The sequence below is a fragment of the Mauremys mutica genome, chromosome 2 (genome assembly GCF_020497125.1).
Source record: "Mauremys mutica isolate MM-2020 ecotype Southern chromosome 2, ASM2049712v1, whole genome shotgun sequence".
Classification (NCBI taxonomy): Eukaryota; Metazoa; Chordata; order Testudines; family Geoemydidae; genus Mauremys; species Mauremys mutica.
In genome coordinates this window covers 146,381,934-146,401,934 of record NC_059073.1, presented here as the reverse complement: position 1 = coordinate 146,401,934, position 20,001 = coordinate 146,381,934, and the positions used below count along the sequence as shown (strand labels likewise).

At 54.0% G+C, this 20,001-nt stretch overlaps 1 protein-coding gene across 1 annotated transcript in view; it reads left to right on the top strand.

Moving 5' to 3' along the window:
• The first annotated feature begins 672 nt into the window (after positions 1–672).
• Positions 673–20,001, top strand: part of LOC123362588 (serine/threonine-protein kinase 10-like) — a 53,905-nt gene continuing 34,576 nt past the window's right edge. Inside the window, exons 1-3 of the mRNA XM_045002979.1 lie at positions 673–1,240; positions 18,123–18,287; positions 19,759–19,807. Coding sequence (XP_044858914.1) covers positions 1,094–1,240; positions 18,123–18,287; positions 19,759–19,807 — 361 coding nt within the window. The 5' untranslated portion in view covers positions 673–1,093. The remainder of the gene's footprint in view (positions 1,241–18,122; positions 18,288–19,758; positions 19,808–20,001) is intronic.

Genomic DNA, 20,001 nt, shown 5'->3' with positions numbered 1-20,001 from the left:
AGAAAACTCAAATGACAAACATAACATTTGTTCCTGAAAAGATACTTTGGTTCGCAAAGCCCTGGCTGGGATGATTTAGTTGGTGTTGGTCCTGTTTTGAGCAGGGGGTTGGACTAGATACCTCCTGAGGTCCCTTCCAACCCTGATATTCTATGATTCTATACTAGAGACTCATGGTTTTAACGATGACAGTGCTGGTTTCAACCTCCCCGAATGACCATGCTGTTCTGTGGGGACCTAGGGCAGGGATTCTCCAGAGCCACATCCAGCCAGTAGGAGGGACTCACGAAGGAGGCTTGTGAGCTGGGAACAGTTTCCGTGCCGGGGTGGGGGAGAGGAGATCCCAAGACGTTGTTCACAGACACCAGGGCCAGAAGGGATGGGTAGAGGCATCTGGTCCATGAGTACAGGGTCACCTGTGTCCCAACCTGCTGGGGCTGATGCAGGAGTTTAATGAACTGCCATTTTGTAGCCAGCTCCCTGGTGACATAGACGTCCTTCAGGCCAATCCACAGCATGCTCTCACGCCGCAGGGTGTATTTACCCACAGGCTCTCTGCACATCCTGTGAGAACCGTTAGGCTCTGCGCAGCACGCTCTCTCGCTCTCGGTTCAACCTGTTTCCTGCACTAGCATTTCTGCCAGCAAACGCAGGAGGAAGTGTGAGGGAGCTCCAGACGTCTCCCTCCCAGCCCTGTCCCTCGGCATCGATTCCTGAGAGGGAGAGGTCGCTGGAGCCACAGACCCATGGAGCGGAGGTGTCTAGTTTGGTATCTTGATGGCCCCACGGCTGGAAGGGATTCTCGGCGCTTCAGAGGAGCAGGAGTTTGAGAGGAAAAACAACATCGGTATTTCTGCCTTCAGCCTCCTGCTCCCTCCCACATCTGCTGTCATCCTCCCCAGCGCTCTGGCACCCCTATGCTCCAGAGGTTTCTGTCTAGGGATCCACCAAACACACACACGGGTTATGAAGTGACGACGTCTCTGCTGGTTACTCCTTTCTCCCCAAGGGCTCTGAATGGGGGTCTCCTCTGGTCCTCACCCTTCCTCCCCAGGCTGAGCCCAGGGGGACCTGTCCCGCCAGGCCCAGGGCCATGGCCTTCCTCCTCAAGTTCTTCCGTTTCGGTGCGGAGAAGAAGAAGGCAAAACACTACGAGAACGTGAAGCGAGACATCAACCCAGAGGACATCTGGACAGTGCTGGGGGAGCTGGGGGATGGCGCCTTTGGGAAAGTCTTCAAGGTAAGTTGAAGGGGAAGGGCTGGGGTAGACCCAATCGCTAGGCCGAGCTGCACGGAAGGAAGCCCAGCTCAGCGCTGCTCCAAAGTGAGCAATCAGCCCAGCTGGGCACAGAGCTGGTCCCGTAGCACAGGGGCCATGTGTTTAGAATTGTCCCAGGTGCATCGTCCATTGCTGAGGCCAGAGATGCGGTGAAGGGGTTTATTCCATTGTCTCTAGTTAGTGTGGCCCAAGAAGGAAGAGACACTTGAGCAGAAATGTCCTATATCACTTCCCAGACGCCCGTGGCCTTTGGTGGGTGGGCTATAGACTATCACCCCCACATTTGGAGGAGGGGAATACAAATGGGTGACAGGATGGATCCCTGAGCGTAACACTGAACCTCTGGGCCATGGTTTTAAGAAGGGACTCCTGATTGTGGGTGCCCAGCTGAGACACCTTAAAGGGCCCTGATTTTCAGAGAGTGCTGCATCCCCCCACATCATCCTCCCTCCCCCCCCCCGCACAAAAATCAGGCCCCTTGAAGGAGGCTCAGGGGCAGCGCCCACAATCACTAGTCACTTCTGGAAATCTGGGCTCTGATATTCCTTCTTACTGTGCTCATATCCTGTACTCCTCTCTTAATAATGTGCAATGAGCCATTTCCCAAAGTCTCTTTATTGAGCTGATATTCATAAAAAAGCCTCATAATTGAGCTCCTCCATGGCGCTCCATAATCCTTCACTAATCCGCATGAAGCCCTGTTAAGTAGCGGCATATTAACGCCTTTGTACAGATAGGGAAACTGAGGCACGGAGGTTCGAGCCCCAGAGCCTGACTTTCGGAGGTGCAAACGCCTCGGTGCTGTCTGTTGTAGTGCCGGGAACTCGGTGCTTCTGGAGACCAGGGCCAATATTTCCAAACTTGGGAGCATAAAGCTGGGAGCTGGATGTAGTTAGTTGCCAGGATTGCTCGCAGGCCCGAGGGAGCTGCGGGGTTCAGAGCACTTGTTTACGAGCCTCACTATGGCTTCCGCCCTCCAGGTTTGAACATGTTGGTCCACATAGGGTCAGGCTGCGAGTGCAGGTGCCTGCCTCCCTTTGTCCACGCTGCGGGGAGAAATATTTCCATTGGAGGCATGGCAGTGGGCAAAGTGTGGAGGTGGAGGCTGGTGGGCAGGTGAAACGTATATCGGTGGGTAATGATCATCATGTAGTGGGAAGGGAGCAGCTTGTCTGGCTCCTCGGTGCAGGACCGGGCCTTGCTGTGTTTTGGAAGGAACTAAGTGAGGGCCTGACCGTGGCCCCTTTATAAGCTCTTGGCTGTGCTAGACAGCTTGGGGGAGGGCGGGGGTGTCTATGTGCAGTGAAACCACAGTGCAAAGCATGAGCTCTGAACAGGAAACTGCCGGTAGTGCTGCTGCTCCGTGCCCTTGCTGCACACAGGCCTGGCATATGCGTCAGCAAAGGGCTCAGCAGGGCTACCGGGCCGGTGGCTATGAGAGCTCGGCACGAAACTGGGCTTCCCCGGGGGCAGGATCCCCAGGACAGCACATGGGAGGACCGGGGAGCTAGAGGAAAGAGCCCCAGCGGTGGGATGCTGGAGCCTGAGTCAGGGTGGTGTTTGGAGCCCTCGAGCGTGTGCCTGGAAAAGGAAATGGCTCTGCTGGGAGAGGTTTGCACCTATGCTGTCAGAAGCGGCTTCTGATTTTGGGAGACTCGCGCCCCCCCCCTCCCTCCGCCCAGGGCCCAGTGCCCTGGCCTGTATCCTACCCTGACAACTAGTGCAAATGCGTCTTCCCCTCTCCAGGGCCGGGTTTCTTGGCTGGGACCCGCAATGGTTGGAAGGTGGGACCAGGCTGGGCAGGGAAGTCCTACCTGCTCCCTGGTAGCCAGTCTGATCTGCGCTGTGACGGCCACTCCAGCCCCTCTGCCAGGTCCTGCTCCTGCCTAAGTGAGAGTGGTGGGGGTGGAAAACGTGGTGGGGACAAAGATTCCCCCCAATATTTCCATCCCGTCCCACTGCCTCTGCTCTGACTCTCTGAAATGCAGCACCGGGGTGTCTCTAGGCTTCGGCATCCACCCCCAGAAGCTGGCCTAAGATACTAGGCAGAGTGCGGCTGAGGGTGGTTCCCAGCTAGCAGCACAGAGGCCTTCGGAAGGTTTTAATTGACGAGCTGCTGTCCCAGGGACTCCCCTGGCTTTAGCCTTGCTGGCATACCCCGTGCCTGACTTCGGCCTCCCTCCCCCTGCCCCATGCAACACGAGAGAGAAGGCAGAACACCCGCATCTATAGGTTCGAATGCAACAGAGCCAGGCGCAGCAGGAACAGCAGCTGGCATGGAGGCCATCAGTGTGGGCACACGCCCTTGGATGTGTCCTCTTGCCCCTGGGGAGTGGTGTCCGAGCCAGAGCCTTGGCCTCCTCCAGGTTGCTAGATAGTAGTGAGAGCGCCGAGGGTAATGGGGACAGGGGGTGGCCAGTAAATATCTGTTCAATTCTCAGTGCAGGGCTATGTATCAAAACAACAGGCTTGATTCCGCACTGGGTTGCAGCAGGTTCCTGGCAGTAGCCGCCATTGGGGTGGAGTGAACTGGCCTGGCCTAGGACCAGAATGCTGCACTGAGGAACCAGGGCCAAGAGAGGTACAAACGGAAGCATTAAGAACCATATGGGAAATTCCACATTGCCTTGAAGCTGAAATGCTGTGGGCAGGACATTACACACTGTGGGAACGGTAGGACCTCAAGATCTTGAGGAAAAGAGGACTAAGCCATGCTCTGTCGGGGTAAAGCAGCCATGCTCTCCTGCCAGGCTTGCTGAGTGCCTTCTTGAAAACACCTTGCAGAGCCAAGGGGCTGCATCCCCAGCTGATGCTGCTCCGTTGACTTCATGCCTTTTCCGGCAGTCTGCACCAGCTGAGGATGTGGCTCCTGGGACCGCGCTGACTGTCTCTGGGCTTGGTGGGCACTGTGGTTTCTCAGCCAGTCTCTGACCATTGCTCTACCATAAGCATGGCTCTGTGAGCAATGGTGGTGGCACTGGGGTGGTCAGGCCACTGGCATCGTAAGCTAATGGAAGGCACAAAGGCGGTCTCTAGGAATGAGGCCCATGAACAAGTGAAATCCATCCATCCTCTCCCAGTTGCACAGAGGAGGGTGGAGATGTTTGGCTGGTGAGTCTTGCCCACATGCTCAGGGTTTGGCTGATCACCATATTTAGGGTTGGGAAGGAATTTTCCTCCAGGGCAAATTGGCAGAGGCCCTGGGGGTTTTTCGCCTTCCTCTGCAGCGTGGGGCACGGGTCACTTGCTGGAGGATTCTTTGCACCTTGAGGTCTTTAAACCATGATTTGAGGACTTCAGTAACTGAGACATAGGTTAGGGGTTTGTTACAGGAGTGGGTAGGTGAGATTCTGTGGCCTGCATTCAGACTAGAAGATCATAATGGTCCCTTCTGACCTTAAAGTCTATGAGTCTATGTTGCTGGACTCTGAGACTCCTTCCTAAATGTGTTCTGCACTTAGACACCAAGTCGCAGGCACCTTGGTGGACATTCCAGGGTATTATCCCTGTCTAATTTGTCTGGTGGGACCCCCGCCCGCCCCTCAAACACCAGCTGCAGTTCTGGGCACCTCACTCCCAGAAGGATGTTGCCAAATCAGAAGGACTTCTGAGCAGAGCAACAAAACCAGCGGTGTAGCTACAAAGGTGCGAGCTGTGCCAGGGCCCTCTAGGTAATGGGCATCCAGACAGAGGGGCACCTGGAGAAAGCAGGGCCCACTAGTCCTCCAGGGCAAGGGGATGGCTGGGATGGTGGCCCCTTTGGCTAGGCCAATCCTGGGCCCTGAGTGTAAGCAGCCAGAGAGGCTGTGTGGAAAAGGGGTGGGGTGGGGGGTTTGCAGCACCCGGGGATGTATGGTGGGGAGCAGAGACATGGCCCTGCTAAAGATGGAGCGCAAGGTAAAAGCATTAGCCGCTTTGCATGGGAAGGGGAGGGGGAGGATGCAAAGGAGGAAAGAGAAGGGGAAAGTTGAGGGCTAGATCAGAGCTGGCGGGGACCAAGGTGGGGAGCTGGTGGAAGGCCCGAGGTGGGGTTGGGGGGGGTGGATCAGAGAGCTAAAAGGACCTGGAGGGGTGATTGGGTCGGGGCTGGGGGAGCTGAGGTCTGGCCTGAAGGAAGCTGGAGGGGGGTTGAGGGAGAGCTGGGGGCTGGATCATTACTGGAGGGGAGGGAGGGTTGTCCGGGGACCTGGGGATGGGAGGGCTGCGTTGGGGCTGTGGGGCAGCTGGAGTGGAGCAAGGGGGGCTAGGCGGGTGGATTTCAGACTCCGGAAGGGAGCCCCTAACTGAGTCTTGCCCTAGGGCCCTCTGGTGCCTCGTTCGGCCACTGAACAAAACTGAGCCAGGGCCTGGAGGGCGGTGGCTGTGTGGGAAGACGACAAGGCCGGCCTGGCCCCCGGGGAGAGGTGTATCACAGCCATGGGGCAGGGGAGAGGAAATGGTCAGGGGTGTCCACGCTAGGAGGGACGAGCTGTCTGGGAGCACAGGAGGCTTAGATCCCAGGCAATGGTTCCTTGGCACGTGGTACGTCAGGGCTGGTTCAATGACAGGTACTGGCTGGCTGCGAGGCGCTGGCTGTGCGACCCAGGAGGTCAGCCTGGATGGTCAAAACGGACCCTTTTGGCCTTAAATCGAGGGGGCAGGGCCTCAGTGGGCGTGACCTGCAGCTAGGCCGCTTCCACCAGCTGGGGCTCTGGCCCGATGACTAGATTGTGGAACAGCCCCCGCGGATCTGGTCAGGTCACACAGAGACAGTGTGTTCTAGTGGGTAGGTAACGGCGCGGGAGTAGGACCCCTGGGTTCTGGGCCTTGCCGGCTAAGCTTTGGTAGCTCACCCCCTCCCCCCTCCGTGGCAAACAGGGATACAGCTTTCCTGTGTGACATGCTTTGAGACCTGCTGTTAGGCTGGACAAAGCGCTGGGGGGACCCATCCTGGGCCAGCCCCGCTCGGCAGCGTATTGATGGAAGCCGAGACTTGGGGACCTGCCACCTCCGACGGTGCAAACCAGTCCCTTCCCTGCAGGAAGCTGCTCAGGAGGCACCATCACTGGTGATGGGCCGGTGGAAGCAGGGACTCTCTGGAATCGCTTCCTAGTGTGGAGGGTTTCGTCAGCCCCAGTGTGTGCAGAGAACTGTTACCATAGCAGCGCCGCTTGCCAGCAGCTAGCCAGGCGTCTAGAAGAGCAAGAATCGCTGGTAATTAAGAAACCACAATGACTTCCGCTGGGCCATGAACACGCACCAGAGTGCACGTGTCTCGGCTACTCTGCCGCGCTCTGTGCTGAGAGAGCCAAGCCTTGGGGAGGGGAAGGAACAGGGCTGCCCCAAAACCGTGGCCTCCACAGACAGTTTCAAGCTCCACGCTCTCCTACACAGCCCGGCTGTGAGGTTTAACTCTGGCGCCGCTGCCGGCTACACCCAGCCTTCCTGGAGCGCTGATCTCTCGCAGAGGCATGAGCTCCCGCAAGGAGAACGCCAGCCGGCAAATCCAGCAAACAGCAGCTGCACAGCAGGGAGCTGCTGGCAAGAGCCCAGGTGCCCGGAAGAGTTCGAGAGCGAGTCTGACGTTCCGGTCAGCAGCTCTCCACCCTCTGCATGTGTCAGTCACAGCTGCTGACTCTAGTGCTGAAAATAATTCTTTGCTGCCTTTCACTCCTCCCAGCCCTGCCAGGCCAGCCTCGCTCTAGGAGAGGGAGCCAAGGCCGGGCAAAATCCAGGCTTGATTCCTTCCTCTACACTTCTGGGCCTCTCCCCTCAAGCACATCCTGAAAGGAGAGTTCTCCACATTCCCAGATGCTAGAGTTAAGGTGAAGACCAACTCACTGTGTAAAGCTTGACCCTTCTGAGTGCTCTCAAGTTTACATGGCTACTCAGGTTGCTTTGAAATTCGGGGTGCCTCATGGAGCCCCAAGTTTTGGTCAGTGATCCTAATTTGGGGCCACTTGCCCAAGTGATTCCTGAGCTACAGTGCCCCCCAGAAACAGCTGTTCTTAAAGTTGACATGTTTTGGCAACTTTTTTTGTGCACGGATAGAGCTCAAACCTGGGCTGAGCCTGAGATGGTCGTACCAGTGTCCCAGATGCTTGAGGGCTACCCCAACAGAGACCATGCCACTCTCTGGCTCTGTGGGGGAAACCAAGTTAGTGTTATTACAAAAAATAGTTTGGGTCTCCACAGACGTGTGCACGAGGCAGTTCTGGCTCATATGCCAATTGGAGAATGCGGACAGTGTGCAGAGAGAGACATTAAGAGAATGTGAGCTCTGCCTTACGGGCCCTGAATAGCTCAAGGGGGACTGTTCTACCTGCTAAACCTGTGTGTTGCTTGCTCATTGTCAGTTCAAATCCCTTGCTAATCTAAAATGCAAAAAGCTCGCTTACCAGATCAGTAGTCAGGGTCACCAGTATGCTTAGATGTTTAGTTGCATGTGTGCTGCCCTAGCTCTGCACAGACAGCTCACACAGCAGACCTCGTGTGAACCCCCAAATGACCACAAGATCTGTTAAGGGACAAAGGCATGCAGCCAGGTTTATTGTTGACAAAGCACAGTACTAGTATCCCACAGACTCTACCAGACCACTAATACATGTATGCCCGTAACAATGGACCAGCTCAGTGAATGGCAGGACTTTCCATTCCTCACTAGGCTAGACAGAGATACTTTCTTTGAGATACATCTTTATACCTCAGTACAAACAAGCTAGTGCTACCCCTCTGACATAGTTAGTTACTGCCCCCCCCCGACATGGCGAGTTATCACCCAGCTCCTTGTACATGTTGGTTTGATTAAAACATCTTTATTACGTACTGTCATCCTGACCTTATCATTAGCAGGGGTCAGTGTGTTCCTGTTATCCTCAGGGAATGTTTTTGTACCATCAGGGCTGGTGCAACCACTTAGGCAAACTAGGCGGCCGCTTAGGGCGCCTAGTGGTTGGGGGCGCCTGAAAGCCCGCTCAGGCGAGGAGGTGGAGTGGAGGTGAGCTGGGGTGGAGGGGTGCAGGGAAGGCCGCCCGCAGTAATGGGGGGGGGCGCACAGGGGAACCACTCCACTCTGCCTCCTCCGCTGAGCACATAGCCCCCTCTCTAAGTCTCCTCCAATCGGCGCTGCAAGCCTGGGAGGGGAGGAAAATTAGATCGATGCCGCGTGCTCAGCGGAGGAGGTGGAGCTGAGGTGAGCTGCTGCGGCGGGGGGTCTTCCCAGGCGGGGTTAGCTTCCACAGATGGGGGGGCTCCCCAGGTGGGGTTAGCTTCCGTGGGGGGTGCGGAGTCTCCCCAGGTAGGTTTAGCTGCTGCAGGGGGGCTTCCCAGGTGGGGTTAGCTGCCATGGAGGTGGGCTCCCTGGGCGGGGTTAGCTGCCACGGGGGCGGGGGTGTCTCCCCGGGTGGAGTTAGCTGCAGACAGGGGCAGCTCTAGCAATTTGGCCGCCCCAAGCACGGCGCCACGCCGCGGGGTGCGCGCTGGCAGTCACCGGTCCCGTGGCTCCACGGGACCTCTTGCAGACGTGCCCGCGAAGGGTCCGCTGGTCCCGCGGCTCCGGTGGAGCATCCACGGGCGTGCCTGCGGGAGGTCCACCAGAGCCGCGGGACCAACGGACCCTCCGCAGTCATGACTGCGGAAGGTCCGCCGGAGCCGCCTGCCGCCCTCCCGGCAAAATGCCGCCCCAAGCGTACGCTTGGCGCGCTGGGGTCTGGAGCCGGCCCTGGCTGCAGAGGGGGGTAGCTGCTGCGGGGGGGGGCGGGGGCTCCCCAGGCGGTGGGGGTGGCAGGCTCCCCGGGTGGGAGGCTGGGTTAGCTGCCGTGGGGGGGGCGGGGTTAGCTGGGTGGGGGCGTGGCACAAGGTGTACCATCCCTGTGTACTGGCCGGCCCTGTGTACCATCCTTGATATCAGGATGGTCTGGTACCACTTGATATTGGGATGTGTTTGCGTGAGAGCGCTGTGCCTAGCACTTCTTAGGCCTGGTCTACACTAGGACTTTAAATCGAATTTAGCAGCGTTAATTCGAACTAACCGCTCAACCGTCCACACCAGGAAGCCATTTAATTCGAACTAGAGGGCTCTTTAGTTCGAATTCGGTACTCCACCCCGACAGGTGGAGTAACGCTAAATTCGACATGGCTAGCTCGAATTAGGCTAGGTGTGGATGCAAATCGAACTTAGTAGCTCCGGGAGCTATCCCACAGTGCACCTCTCTGTTGACGCTCTGGACAGCAGTCGGAGCTTGGATTCTCTGACCAGCCACACAGGAAATGACCCGGGAAAATTTGAATTCCTTTTCCTGTCTGGGCACTTTGAATCTGGCGTCCTGGCTGGACATCGGGGCGAGCTCCGCAGCACCTGCAACGATGCAGAGCTCTCCAGCAGAGAAGTCCGGCCAATCCAAGAATAGAAAGAGGTCCCCAGCATGGACTGACCGGGAAGTCATGGATCTGATCGCTGTGTGGGGCGAGGAGTCTGTGCTGTCGGAGCTGCGCTCCAACAAGCGGAATGCAAAGACCTTCGAGAAGGTCTCCAAAGCAATGATAGAGAAAGGATACAGCCGGGATGCAATGCAGTGCCGCGTGAAAATCAAGGACCTGAGACAAGGCTACCAAAAAGTCAGAGCGGCAAACGGACGCTCCGGAGCCCTTCCCCAGACATGCCACTTCTACGAGGCACTGCATGCCATTCTAGGTGGGTCTGCCACCACTGCCCCACCAGTGACCGTGGACTCAGTGGATGGCATAGTGAACCTGGACAGTTCCTCCTCGATGTTCGCCGATGGGGAAGATGAGGAAGGGTCTGTGGAGGACGGCGCAGGTGACAGCGAACACAATACCGCTTTCCCTGACAGCCAGGATCTCTTCATCACCCTCACAGAGATCCCCTACCAACCCTCCCCGGCCGTTAACCCGGACTCTGAATCAGGGGAAGGATCAGGCGGTAAGTGCTATAAACATGTAAACATTTATTTTTTATAAAACAGGTATAAAAAATAGAAATACTATATATAAAATTTTCAATGAAAAACTATATGAAAAGTAGGTCCAGACATATAGGGATTGAACAATAATCCTCCAGGGACAATTCAAGAAAGGTCTCATTTAGGTCCTCGAAAAGCCTCCGCAGGAGGTTCCTGGGGAGAGGTGCCTTGTTGGGTGCTCCGTGGAAGCACACTCTTCCGCGCCAGGACATCCTTATGTAGATGGGAATCATCGCCTCCACAAGCATGGCCGCATATGGTCCTGGTCTCTGCAGGGCTTCCCTTAGCATCCGCTCTTTGTGACTCCGAGGGACCCGCATCAGGGTGATCTCGTTCATGAAATGCTGCATCTAATTAGGGCAATTAGTGTATTGTTACTGTTGTGAATGGTTGACTTTTACTTTGCATAACAATGACCCTCGCTTAACAGCCACGTGTTGTAGGCCACATAGGAAAAGCATACATTGATCTTTCCCATGCACTGGCAGGAGTGGCTGGAAAAGGGTCAGAGTATATGATTTCCAGATTGCCTTTAGCGGGAGGGCACAGCTATCCATTAACTGATAAGCAGAATGTACTGTAAGGCTTACCAGGACTGTCTGCTAGACGGATTCAGCTGTCTCTCCCCACTTGTCCGCTCTCCTGTGCAATGCCACAGCCAATGAGAGCGTATTCCGAAATCTCAAACTTGTCCTGAGATCTCGTGAGACTTGTTGCCCTGTATGGTCTTGTTCAGAGAAACTGACTAGACTGTGTTCACTGTTCGCAAACATGTATCTGTTCAAGGAAATCAGTTACTTTTCCCATCACACAGCTTCTGCTCTTTCCCGGACTGCCCCGGCATCCCCCTCGCAGAGGCTGGCGCAGATTAGGCGGCGAAAGAAAAAGACTAGGGACGAGATGTTCGCGGAACTGATGGCCTGCTCCAGAGCCGAGGCGGCAGAGCAGAGACAGTGGAGGGAGACCCTATGTCAACAGCATCGCACACACATTGAACGGGAGGATAGGTGGCGGCAGGAAGACCAGCAGGCGACTCAAACGCTGCTTGGGCTAATGAGGGAGCAAACGGACACGCTCCGGCGCCTTGTTGATGTTCTGCAGGACCGCAGGCAGGAGGACAGAGCCCCCCTGCAGTGTATCTGCAACCGCCCTCCCCCGCCAAGAAGTCCTGCCCCCCCTCACCCAAAAGTACAAGACGGAGGGGCGGTAGGGGCCATGAGAACTGTCACTGCACCACTGCATAGCGCTAATGTACCACACACCTCTCACGCTATAAATTTGTAGAAGTGCTTCCCTTACAGGCTCACCCAGTCCCAAATCCAAGTTTCATCCCCCCACTGTGTATTAGATTATTAAAAGCTGTTTGCTGTTATTCACTGTTTCGGTCACGTCTTTCGTGTCAGAGGATTTTTTTGTGTATGGGGGGGGAGGGGATTTATAATTGCACGGTATAGCCTACATTACCAGGGTACAGACTTGGGGGCATGATCAACTGCAGGGCACACACACACTGCAGTCAGTAGGCACCAGGGTCACTCTGTGTGGTGTATGCTGCCCCGGGTCATTCTGTGATGTGTATGCTTGTCCAGGGTCCTAGCGCCTGCCACCCCTTAATGTTAAGGCACGCTGCCCTTACCATGCACTTCCACCGTAGCAACGAGCCTCTCCGCTGCCCTGAGCCCCAACAAGAGCCCTCATCCACGGACAGATACTCACCCTTCCCCCACACCCCTTACCCCTTCCTACGCCCAAACCCGCAGCCCACTGCCGTCATCCAAACCCCTATCCAAAGAAGGCACCACTCGCCCCTTCCTGCAAACCCACCCCTTCCTGCAATCCCTCCCCTTCATGCACAACCACTTGCAACCGTCCCCCACCCCAGAGACCTATGTAGGAGCAGGAGGATGTCATTCCTCTATGGAACAAGCGGTCTGTACATCAGTGCACACCGTGCCCAGCACAGTATGCGTCCATGTTTCAACACCTGAACAGAAATGCAAAGTAAAACAAAGATTTATTAATAATGAGTGTAACAATTAATTTGCTTTAAAACGTGCTTTGGAAGTGGGGGAAACTTGGAGAACGGGGTATGTAACCGCAGATCGAAATCGACACATACAGACACAGGCCCAGGGTCAGTTTCTCTTGAAAGCAAGTGGAGAGTCATAGGTTACCCTGCTCTCCGAGGAAACTTGCTTTCAAAGCCTCCCGGATACACAGCGCTTCCCGCTGGGATATTCTCTCGGCACGGGTGTCTGGCTGAGCGTAAACTGCAGCCAGGCGATTTGCCTCAACCTCCCTTCCGGACAAAAAGGTCTCGCCCTTGCTCTCACAGAGATTGTGTAGCACACAGCAAGCAGCAATAACTACGGGGATATTCTTTTCGCTGATGTCCGAGCGAGTCAGTAAGCTCCGCCATCTCCCCTTGAGACGTCCGAAAGCACACTCCACCACCATTCTGCACTTGCTCAGCCGGTAGTTGAAGAGTTCCTTCTCTCTGTCCAAGGCGCCTGTATAGGGCTTCATGAGCCAGGGCATTAGTGGGTAGGCTGGGTCCCCGAGGATCACTGTAGGCATCTGCACATCCCCAACCGTTATTTTGTGGTCCGGGAAGAAAGTACCTGCCTGGAGGCGTTTAAACAGACCAGAGTTCCTGAACACACGCGCGTCATGAACCTTGCCCGCCCACCCAACGAAGATGTTGGTAAAACGTCCCCTATGGTCTACCAGTGCTTGCAGCACCATTGAAAAGTAGCCCTTTCGGTTAATGTACTCGCTGGCCTGGTGGGCTGGTGCCAGGATAGGGATGTGAGTCCCATCTATAGCCCCACCGCAGTTTGGGAATCCCATCACGGCGAAGCCATCTATGATGTCCTGGACGTTTCCGAGAGTCACTACCTTTGAGAGAAGTTGCTCAACGATTGCGTGGGCTACTTCAATCACAGCAACCCCCACGGTAGATTTGCCCACGCCAAAGTGGTTCGCTACTGACCGGTAGCTGTCTGGCGTTGCAAGTTTCCAGAGGGCTATGGCCACTCGCTTCTGCACACTCAGGGCTGCTCGCATCCGGGTGTCCTGGCGCTTCAGGGCAGGGGACAACAAGTCACAGAGTTCAAGGAAAGTGCCCTTACGCATCCTGAAGTTTCGCAGCCACTGTGATTCATCCCAGACCTGCAGCACTATGTGGTCCCACCAGTCCGTGCTTGTTTCCCGGGCCCAGAATCGCCGTTCCACACCATGAACTTGACCCATTGCCACCATGATCTCCACGGCGCGGCGTACCCTGCTTTGTGAGAGGTCTGCGCCACTCTGTGAATTCCTGTCCTCACCACGCTGCCGGAGCCTCCTCGCCCGATTTCTCAGCAGCTGACTGTGGAAGAGGTGGACGATAAGGTGCGAGGAGTTGACAACGGCCATAAGTGCAGCGATGATCGCAGCGGGCTCCATGCTCGCAGTGCTGTGGCGTCCGAGCTGTAACCGACCAGAGAAGGGCGCGAACAGATTTCCCGCCGGAGCTTTCAGGGAGGGAGGGCGTGATTGATGGTTCAATGACAACAGTTACCCAAAAGCACCCTTGACACATTTTTCCCCCAGGAGGCATTGGGGGCTCTACCCAGCATTCCAATGGGCAGCGGGGACTGCGGGAACTGTGGGATAGCTTCCCACAGTGCACCGCTTCCAAAGTCGACGCCAGCCCCGTTACTGTGGACTCAGAAATTCGAATTAGTGTATTTACTGTGGATACACAAATTCGACTTCATAAGGTCGAATCCACAAATTCGACTTAAGTAGATTCGAAATAGTCTTGTAGTGTAGACAAGGCCTAAGGGATGTGTATTTCTGCAATATCAGCCCTGTTCTTGTCAGATTCTGTGAGCAGGTCCTGCCTCATACCAGGCCTCTGATACAAGGGCTTGTGTCTCAGGCTCTCTTCCTACTACAGGATCTAAATTAGCTGTTACCACTCAAAAAAGAGATCTTGGAGTCATTGTGGAGAGTTCTCTAAAAACATCTGCTCAATGTGCAGTGGCAGTCAAGAAAGCTACCAATCTGTCTCATCGTATATGTAATGTAACACAACTACCTACCAACTTTTTTTATATATATATATACCAACTTGCTTGGCAACTTGGGTATTTTCCATCTGGGTCTAGGAGGGCTGATCTTTCATGCCTTCATGTTGCGCCAAGTCTTGTGTATAACTTGCAGGCAGTTTGATGTTGGAGCAAGTGCAAATCCTTCTTGTGATGACAGGAGAAGCCTTGCACGTGGCTGTTGTTGGGCATAGTCTTTTGAGGGTCTGTTTTGATCTCAACAGTCAGGTCATTGGCTTGTGTTCCTTCCCTGTCCTGCTGATCAGATCTCAGCGGAGAGTTTGTTGCATCATCCTTCACATCTGTTTATCTCTTGTGTTCATTGTGGGTGTACAGATTTGTGGTTTCAGTGCAATATATCCTCAGCCAGTGCTGAATTATATGAACGAGGAGTCATCAGTTTAACACATGGAGCTTGCTTCCAAGTGCATGTTTGTCCTGAGGAAATGATCTGATCCTGACAGGATCTGCCACTTGTAGTACTGGGAGGTCTTTAGCTTGTTAGTCATAGTCAGTTTTGGCCTTTGCATGTCTCTCTCATTTGTCTGTTACTCCTTCTAACTCTGCCAGCTATAGTAATGCTGGGGCTATGGGCACCAAGGTACACGTGCCTCTTGACATCAAGCCTTGTGCCAGGCTGCTGCTGATTCCTTCTGTTGGCATGTTCTTCCGCCAACGAATGGCTTGCCGTACGCTTCCTTTGTTTGGTGCCGCTTTCTTTAAAAGAGTTTTAGCAAGTTTCACTGTCAGTTCAGCTTTGCCATGTGTATGGGGGTGGGGTGCACAGGGGAACCGCTCCACTCTGCCTCCTCCACTGAGCATACAGCCCCCGGTCTAAGTCTCCTCCAGTCGGTGCCACAAGCCTGGGAGTGGAGGAGAATTAGAGCAATGCCGGCATGGGTGATGCTGTGATGGGACTTGTCATGGAGTCCCCAGGCCATGCTCTGGAACTGCTCCCCACAAAGCCAGTCAGGACTTTGGGGATCCTCCTCTCCCATGGAGCAGACTGTCTTCAGGGCAAGCAGCTCACACGGCTTCACCTTCCTGGGTCTGACCTTGGAGCATTCAGTATCCTCTGCCCCTCCATGCGCTTCCCACAGCGAGTCCGCCCAGGCAGGGTCCTGGGGAAGCCAGAGGGTCCTGCACCCCCACTTTGCAGTCAGACGTGACTCTTAGCCAGCCAGTAAAACAGAGGTTTATTAGATGACAGGAACACGTCTAAAACAGAGCTTGTAGGTACAGAGAACGGGACCCCTCAACCGGGTCCATTCTCGGGCCCAGTGAGCCAGACACCCACGTCTGCCATCACTTCCCGTCCCCAGCCAGCTCCCAACTGAAACCCCCTCCAGCCCCTTCTCCTCTGCTGAGTTCCTTTCCCGGGCCAGGAGGTCACCTGACCTCTTTGTTCTCCCACACCTTTAGCATCTCCTTGCAGGGGGGAAGGGCCGGGCTATTAGTTGCCAGGAGACAGAGTGTCGGCCAGAAACTGAAGCACCCACACAGTATTCAGAGGAAACATTAAGAACAGTCCCACTTCCTCACAGGACTGAATTCCCATTGCTGGGAAAATTGCACAAACTCACTGCAAGTAAACTGGGTCCATTGTCTGAAACGGCACAGTTTGGGGTCACATGCTCACTGAAGTGCTTCATTGTTGTGTCTATGATGGTCCCTGTCATAGTTTCTGACAGTTCATCTCATTCCCAGGAGTCTGAACAGCAGTGTACAACAATGAGGTCGTCTGTGTGATTTGCCATGAAAAGATCCATCCCTACTTTGCTCCAAGCTCTATGGGGAAGTTGTGCATTTTCACTGTGTATTTTTGTTGCTTGACCTGCATTTCTCTACCTGTCACAACTGCTCACCAGGTCTCCGATATCCTTGGTCATATTTGGCCAGGATACAGCACCTCTGGCTTTCCCAAGACAGGCTTCGATTATAGAATGACTCTGATGTATTTTTCAGACACCTTCTTGTCAGCTGTTGGAAATGGGCCATCCTGATTATCACTACAAAAGTTTTTTTTCCTCCTGCTGATAATAGCCCACCTTAATTGATTAGTCTTGTTATAGTTGGTATGGCAACACCCATTTTTTCATGTTCTCTGTGTATATATCTATCTATACATCTTCCTACTGTATTTTTCACTGCATGCATCCGATGAAGTGGGTTTTAGCCCAAGAAATCTTATGTCCAAATAAATTTGTTAGTCTCTAAGGTGCCACAAGTACTCCTGTTCTTTTATGTTCTCCGTGTTATGATTCGACTCCCTTTATATACGATGCTGTCTTGTACACTCATATCATCTCAGTAGTTTGAATATTCTTGAGAGGCAGGTGCAGCTTCTCGCCTGGCGTCTGGCCATCCTGACAGAATGGCGGACATGAGCCCTGGTAAATCTGTATAGTTTGTTCTCAGATTCTTTCCAGCTCCTGCCTTGAAACTGGCAGATAACTGTGTCTCTCTGTCTCACATTCTGGTTCAGTAGCTGTAGTTTCCTGTTGCAGGGCTGTTCTGGATAAACAGCCAGCTGCGTCCATCTCAGCCCGTTCCTTGTAGCGTACAGCTAAGCTATAGTTGCAGTTTCAGTAGCATGTGCCGAAGGCGTTCTGGGGCCGCTAGCAGTGGCTTTTAAAAAATGCTCTCTGGTGGCGTAGAGTCACTGTCTACTCAGAAGGTTTTCCATCCTTGAACACACATGGGAACGGTATTACAAGACATGTCTTTTCAGTGTGGAAGTGTCTTTGGTCCATTGATGATAGTCACCTGTATGCAAAAACAACGAGCAGTCCCTTTGATAGGATTGATGCCCCAAACCTGTCTCACTGGCCTTACGTTGCATGGCGGCCTCTTCACATTTCAGGATGGGAGAGCTGGTCACCAGCTTCTTGAGATGTGTGATTAAGCACTTCCTGAATGTCCCTAAATGTTACTCTAGATGTGAGCATGTCCTCATGCTGTAACAGCCCCTGCTGGGAAGCTATCTATCCCAGCACTGAGCCGCAGCAAGAGAATTGTTCGCTAAGCTGCAGTGGCATGAGGGGATGGCACCAATGGGGCTGAGCGTAGGATGTGACCTGCAGGAGCTTTCTTATTGGTGAGGATGTGCAAGAAGGAAGAGCCCAGCTTGACTCTCAGATCCCGGACAGCATTTGCAGGGGCAGCTGTTAGGGAAAATGGCTTCTTACTTGTAAACTGAGCAGATTTGATCTGGAGACACCGTATATATGGAGCCTTCTGTGGTTCCTCTTTGAGCCTTCAACAATTGCCGCCTCCTCCTCCAGTGACAAGTTGTGTGGCTGCTAACACTGTCATTCAGCTCCCTGGAGGAGGGAGCCAAATTCACTTACAGGAGCTGGGAATCGAGGGTTCACAGCTCAGTGGGGAAGAAATGGACCCTTTAGTTTTTACAGCTTGATAGATACTTTGCATGCCGTGCGTGCGCTTTTGAGAGAGTTGCCTTAGCAATCAGATTGCTCTGTGTGAGAGTTTGGGTTTGCCCTGTTGCCTGTTTGCTAGATTTCCCCTCTCCCTACAGCTGTGCTGTGCACTACTTGGCTGCCAGCCTCCACTCCAGAAGTGGCTGCATTTCAGTGTCACTGCGAGTATAACATTTGGGAAGTGCTTTGAGATCCTCATATGAAAAGTGCTAAGTAATGTGAACTGAGGATGCTGGGGAGACTTTCCACTGCTGACCTTCAGCTTCTGGCTGTTGCCAAGGTGGCTGGGCAGGGCTTTTGGTTGATTCATAACTGCGTTGCTTTGTATGTGTTAAATCTGTCTCAACAGGCACAGAACAAGGTGACAGGGGTTCTGGCTGCTGCGAAGGTGATTGACACTCAGAGTGAGGAGGAGCTGGAAGATTACGTGGTGGAGATAGACATCCTTGCCTGCTGCGATCACCCAAACATTGTCAAGCTGCTGGATGCACTGTACTGGGACAGCAGGCTGTGGGTGAGCTGTGGGGCAGGCGGGCTGGCCTAACCTCCCAGTGTGGGTGATCTCAGAGCCAGGTGTGCCCCAGGCCACATTCCCTGGTGAGCCTTAGGATGAAAGCTAGAGGGAGAAGTCAAAGCCCTGGAAAGAGCTAACTGACTCCGCCCACACAGGCAGGTGAATGGGGCCAGTCAGCTGCCTGAGCGTTTGAGCAGGAGAGCGTTCCCACAGCTTCTTCGCAGGTAACAAAGGAACAGCTACTCCCAGCAACAAGTGGTGTCTGCCTCGCTCTTGTTGCTGGCCAAGCACACTTCCTACCTCCATAACTTTTCTCTCGTGTGCTGCTCTGGGCACCCCCTTTCCCAGGCCTCGGCAGGGAGCGTTCCCAGCGATGCAGCAGCAAAGCTGAAACTGCCACTAAAGAGGTAGCAGGGTAGGTGTGGACAGAGGAGGGGAGGAGGGGTGGGGCAGAGCATGTGTGGTCCTCTGCTCAAAAGACCCTTTAAACATCCACAGGGGAGCAGAGAGACCCCACAAAGGTAACCCCAGGGCATGCGATTTAACAGGAGCTTTAATACAGAATAGATTTTTTTTTTAAAAATTGGTCAGTTTAGTAAATAATTAGGCTGCTGCCCCTTGGGCCTGAGCTGGGTGCCACAATTCCGAGCCACGCAGGGTTCTTCCCATTAGCATGAGAAATCAATGCCATGAATCAGGGATATTTTTGGTGTGAACTTGGTTATTTACAAAACATACTCACGGAGCCTGGTTCCCTGAATACAGTAGGAATGAACAGCAGCATGGAGCTCCACGCTCAGGAATTCCCCAGCCTCCCCATCCCACAGTCTCTGTGCCCAAGAAGCTCCATCACTCTGCTTCCTCTCAGGGTCACCCACAGAACTCCTCCCACACGCACGCCAGCTCGACCCAATCTCCTAGCCCCTGCATTTGCAATCATTCTGATTGGGCTGGAAACTTCCCGCAGGAACCCAACATCGTCCAACCGAAATGTTTCAGAGAGAGACTTTTCATTCAACGTTTCTTATGGGGAAAATGGTGTTTTTTCCATCAGCTCTAGTAGCAATCCAGAAGCAGCAATGGATATTTCTACCAGCCAGCTTCTAAGAAGGGTGGGTGCAGGAATGGGTGAGTGGGTGGGTGGGTGGGGGGGATCAGTCTTTTGACGTGACTAAAAGCAAAGCTGTAGGAGGGGAGTCTAGGAAAGCTTGGCCTTTGCACTAGTGTCACTGGCACTGCAGTGCAATCAGAGCCGAGCAGCAAAGGGGAATGGTTGAGGCTGTGATGACGATGAAAGAGAGACTAGCAGGTAGGTGAAGCTCTCTGGGTGGGAAGAACAGGGACTCCCCCTGGGTGGAGTACACAAGCCAGCGCCCTCTGCTGATGCTGCCCCGCCCCACCCCGGCACGCTGAGACTGGAAGCTGTGGCAGGAAGCTGGCTCTCTGCTCTGACACTCTGCTCTCTCCTCAGATCCTGATTGAGTTTTGCCCAGGAGGAGCAGTGGATGCAGCAATCCTGGGTAAGTATAGGGTGACCATATTTTCCTATGCTGAATACGGGACACCTGGTAAAATTACTCGTCTTCAAGTGAGTTCAACGGCAGTCGATCAGAACTATGCAGGACAAACGTTCAAATTAACGTCGAGTTGACTGAGCCCCTGTTAAAAAATACTATGTAGCTGGATTCTTTTTATTTACCTTCTTATCTTTAAG